The 4,842-nt window shown below is 57.4% G+C and overlaps 2 protein-coding genes across 2 annotated transcripts in view; both read right to left on the minus strand.

Moving 5' to 3' along the window:
* Positions 1–3,610, minus strand: part of BICDL2 (BICD family like cargo adaptor 2) — a 13,549-nt gene extending 9,939 nt beyond the window's left edge. Inside the window, exon 1 of the mRNA XM_025193947.1 lies at positions 3,544–3,610. Within this exon, the coding sequence (XP_025049732.1) occupies positions 3,544–3,610 (67 nt within the window). The remainder of the gene's footprint in view (positions 1–3,543) is intronic.
* LOC112548366 (TBC1 domain family member 10B-like) overlaps positions 2,000–4,842 on the minus strand; it is a 10,112-nt gene continuing 7,269 nt past the window's right edge. The window contains 2 exon segments of the mRNA XM_025193957.1: positions 2,000–4,829; positions 4,831–4,842. The exon segment at positions 4,831–4,842 is cut by the window's right edge and continues 38 nt beyond it. Of these exon segments, the coding sequence (XP_025049742.1) occupies positions 4,334–4,829; positions 4,831–4,842 (508 nt within the window). The 3' untranslated portion in view covers positions 2,000–4,333.

Consider the following 4,842-nt stretch of genomic DNA (forward strand, 5'->3'; position numbering starts at 1 on the left):
TGGGGGCAGGAAGGGGGGGGAGGGGCGGCCCCAACCCCCTCCCCCCCGGGGGGGGGCAGCCTCCTACAGTCCCTTGCTTCCCCCAGCCCTCTCCCTTCTTGGTCCTGTCCGCCCCACGCCCAGGTCAGGGCGAACGCGAAGCTGCTGGGAAGCCTCCCCCCCACGGGGTGCCCCGCCACCCGCTCAACGCAGCCCGGAGGGTCCCAGGGCCTCCAAAGACACCCCGCGCCCCCAAATGCCCCGGAAACACCCCCAAAGCCCCCTTCCGCGCGCTGCCGCGGCCATATGCAAATGAGCGCCCCCAATGTTCCGAGCCCCCCCCCCCCCACAAAGGAGCCCCGCGCACCCGGGACTCCGCGCTCAGCCTGCACTTCCGGGTCGCCCAGCCCCTGACCCCGGAAGTGACCTCAAGCCTCGTCGTCGGACCAGCCCCCTGCTTTTTTTTTGTTTTCATTTCTCACCATTGAATTTACTGTTTTAGGGATTTAAACAGATTTACTGTTCGAAAACACTAAAAAAAGCCCACAACTTATTTATGGGCGACTTCCGGGTGTGAATTCCCGGATGTGACGTCACGCGCTCAGGCCGGCCTCTTTTTATTGGTTTCGTCACCCGCGTTAATTATCTTTACTTGCTGGGATTTAAACCCGGTTTTGGAGGGGTTCCTCCTCCCGGCCAAGTATATATTAAAGGGGGAATACGACTTTCGGGTGCGGGCCGGAACTGACGTCAAGCTAAATTCGCCCTGCCCCTTTTCTTTAATTCCGCCCCCCATTTCTTTTTTTTAACTTATTATTATTTCGAAATTTAATTTTTTGATTTTTAGGAAGAGACTTGGAAAAAGTATCGGGGGGAAGCAGCTTCCGGGTGCGGCCCCTCCCCCTTTTTCTACCCCGTTTTTTATTTCTTCAGTAGACGATTTATTAATTCGTATTTATTCAGTATTGAGGGGCAAGGAGTGCGGCCGGTGCCAGGACAGGAAGTGACGTCGCTGCGCGTTTGCTTCTCTGGATTCAAAAGGAGGGGGAAGCGTGAGCAGGATTTAAAGGGGCCGCGGGCCTTTTCTTTGGAGGGCAACAAATGGGGGAAGTGACATCAGGGCCTGGCAGTGTGCCCGGTGGAACGAAGGAGGGCGGCAGCGCGGGTAGCTCTTAAAGGGCCAGTGCAACCATTTCTCCATTCTCCCAGACCCCCCATTCCACACATACTGCCCTGCGACCCACCAATTACCCCAAAGTATCCACTCAAGACCTGCCCCTTGAGGGGGGAGGGGGGCCTGCGGACAGCACCACTGGCACGTGCTGAGGGCGCCACCCCCCACCGCACAGGCTGCTATGCCCCGGGCCCTGCACACCTCTAGGGTTGGCTCTGCCTGTCCCCCCCCCCAACCCCTCTCCATGGCGCGCACACCCACAATCCCCAGCCCCATCTCCACTAGGCTGCCAGAGCATCACCTCGTGGCCCCCCAGACTCAGTCCCCACCTTCTTAACCCCATACCCAAAGACCCCCAAACCAGAGCTGAATGAGCTCCTCCCCCCACCCCTGCAGAAAGACCCAGTGACTCTAGACCCCCCACCCCATGGGCCTCAAAGAGCCAACCACACTCAAGAGACTCACCCGCCCCCCGAGCAACTGCACTGTCCGCCACCCGATGCCCTTGAAGACTCAACGTCTCCTAGCCAGCCCAACCTTGGGTCAGCCCAACCCCGGCCAACCAAACCCAACCGTGGTCGCCCCAACTTTAGCACCAGGAACTCAGTGGCCAACACCACAGAAGACCCAACACCCCTTCAAGCAGACCAGCCCCCCGCTCCGCAAGTGACCCCACCCCCAATGCCTTTGAAGAACCAACGTCTCCACAACCAACATCCTTCAAGACCCCGCATCCTCCACTCAACCCAACCCAACCCAACCCAACCGACATCCCCCCACTCCTCTCACACCCGATCGGTGTCTCTGCCCCCGCCCCGTGGAACAGAGATCGAATTCGCTGATTGGTTCTTTCATATCGTTTGTATTTTTTCCCTTGTTTTTTTGTTAACGAACCTTTTGAAACCCAAGCGACAGAACAAAAAGATAAACCAACGGATGGGAGAATAGGCACGAAAGGGGAGGGATGGGGGGGGGGAGAAATAAAAATCAGAACATCTTCGAGGCGGGGGGAGAGGAAATAAAGGACATATCATGTAAACATCGCGTGTCCCGATGTGCCCGACTGGGGCACGGGGGCGGGGGTCAAATGATATTGGGGTCAAAGGGGGCGAGGTCAATGACTTCCAGTGTCTGTCCCTTTAAATTAAGTCATGGTGGAGTATACATAATTACAATATGGAGACATATATATAATATATGTGTAAAGACACGTATATACATGGGATGCGGGGGCACAGAACCCAGATATCTGGCCTCCCAGGCCCTGAGCTATCCCATCAGCCCCCACTCCCCTCTCACAGCTGTGACCATGCCAGGTGGGCTCCCAGAGCTGAGGGCGGGGTTTCCAGTTACATTTTGGGGGAGGGGCAAGCTCCTCATTGGCCAGCAGCTAGGCCTCAATAAAGCCCACCCCCAACTTCCTGGGGAGGGCTGCTATAGGCCCATTTGTTGGGGAACAGGGAGTGTTGGGAAACTTCCCCGCCCAAACAAGGGGGACAGGGGCAATAAAGTCATCGGCCAATGAGGACGCACCATCTGCGGCGCTCAGGAAGTGTACAGATGGATACATTGTCAGGAGACGATAAAGTTCACTGTCCAATGAGGATGCACCGTGGCGGGCAGCGTGTTGACAGAGCGCCCCCAGACGAGGAAGCCAGCGGGCATGCTGCCGGCGGGCAGGAACGTTTGACGTTCAATCTGGAAGCGCTGGGCCCAGCCTGCGGCAAGGCCGGACAAAACGTCTCGAGCCGGCCGCCCACGGGTAGGCCCCACTTCCTCAAGAACGAATGAACCTCACCGAGCGCCCTCTTGGGGAACAAGGGGGCCTAGTCCAGCCCCGCCCACTACGAGAACGGACAAACTTTATCGGGAGCCCAATCAGTGAACAGCAGGCTTCCCAGCCAGGCCCTGCCCCCTTCCTCAAGAACCAATGAACTTTATCGAGAGCCAGATTGGCAGACAACGGGTTCAGGGACGGGGCAAATAAAACTTTATTGGTACCCCTGGGGGCCAATATCAGTGCAAAGGAGGAGCGTTCTGTCGCTAGGGATTGTGGGGAGGAGGTGGGATGAAACTGGTTAAATAGTTTAAGGAGGGAGGCGGGGCCTATTTACAAACAGGGGCGGGGCCTCATTGGGTTACTATTATTAATACAATTATCTCCTCGTTAAGACTGGGGCGGGGGTGGGGCAATGCCCCAGTAGCCCTTTGGGAAAGGGGGTGGTGTACCTGGACCTCCGCCCCCCTCCCCATTGATGGGGAGGAGGAGATGGCGGCCATCTTGGTTGATGAGGGAGCCATTTTGGATGAAATGGGACCCCCTCCTGGGGGGAACAGAGGGAGGGAAGCCATCTTGGGTGAGCAGCAAGCCATCCCAGATGAAACGGAACCATTATTGGAGGCAGGGAAGCCATCTTGGATGAGCAGGGAAGCCAGGATGGACAAGATGGGAGCCATATTGGCTGAGGGAAGCCATGTTGAACTGGAGAACGGATGCCATCTTGGTTGAGTAGGAAAGCCATTCTGGATGAGATTGGAGCCATATTGGATGAGAGAAGCCATCTTGGATGAAATGAGAGTCACATTGGAGGAAGGAAACCATTCTGGATGAGATGGGAGCTGCCTTAGTTAATGAAGTCATCCTGGATGAATCGGGAGCCATATTGGATGAAGGATGCCATCTCAGTTGAGTAGGGAAGCCAGGAGCCATATTGGATAAGGGAAGTTATCCTGGTTAACAAAACCATCCTGGATGAGATGGTAGCCATATTGAAGAAGAGAAGCCATCTCGACTGAGTAGGTAAGCCATCCTGGATGAGATAGAAGGCATCTTAAATGAGGGAAGCCATCTTGGTTAATGAGGCAGGAGCCCTATTGGATGAGGGAAGCCATCTTGGCTAAGAAGAGAAGCTGAGGAGCCATGTTAGCAGATGGACACCATCTTGGTTAATGAAGCCATCCTGGGCAAGATGGGAATGACCTTGGTTCAACGAGGAGTGAAAACGACTCATTTGGCATAGTGAGAAGCAAGGGGGTGAAAAACATTGGGGGATGGGTGGCTGCCAGGAGCTGAGGGACCCCAAAATGGGTTCCCATGAGTCTCCTCAGCCCCCGATCTCCCCAAAATTGGTCCATCACCCCTCCTGCCCCTCCTGTATCCCCGGGGGGCAGGGGAAGAGTTCAGAAGTAAGTGTCCTGCAGCGCGGATCCACCTGCCCCGGGCTCCCCGTCCTCTGGGATCACGCCCCCAGATTTCGGGGGCTCCCGGCGACGGAAGGAAGCCTTCTTCTCTTTCTTTTCCTTCTTCTCTCTCTTTTTCTCTTCCTTCTCCCGCTCTTTCTCCCTTTTCTTCTCCTGCTTCAGCCGGGCTTTTTCCTCCTTCTCCCGCTTCTTTTTGTCCTCGGGGCCCACCCCTTTTGTGTCCCCCTGGGGGGGCCCCGCCCCCTTGTGGGGGCCCCCGAGGGGGGCGTTGTTGCCTGTTGGGGAAGGTAAGGCCGGGCGCAGCCCCTCCGAGATCACCTGGCCTGAGGCGGCCAGGGGTGCGGCAGCAGCGGCCAGGGGGCCCAAGGTGGGGCGAGGTGGCTGGGGGCGGGGCTTGAAAGCCAGGCCAAGGAGGCCGGGGCTGGAGCCGGGGGGCGGGTGGAGGCGGTGGCCCCCCCCGGGGAAGGGGCGGGAGGCGGGGCGGGCGC

Source organism: Alligator sinensis, unplaced genomic scaffold (assembly GCF_000455745.1).
Source record: "Alligator sinensis unplaced genomic scaffold, ASM45574v1 scaffold1511_1, whole genome shotgun sequence".
Classification (NCBI taxonomy): domain Eukaryota; kingdom Metazoa; phylum Chordata; order Crocodylia; family Alligatoridae; genus Alligator; species Alligator sinensis.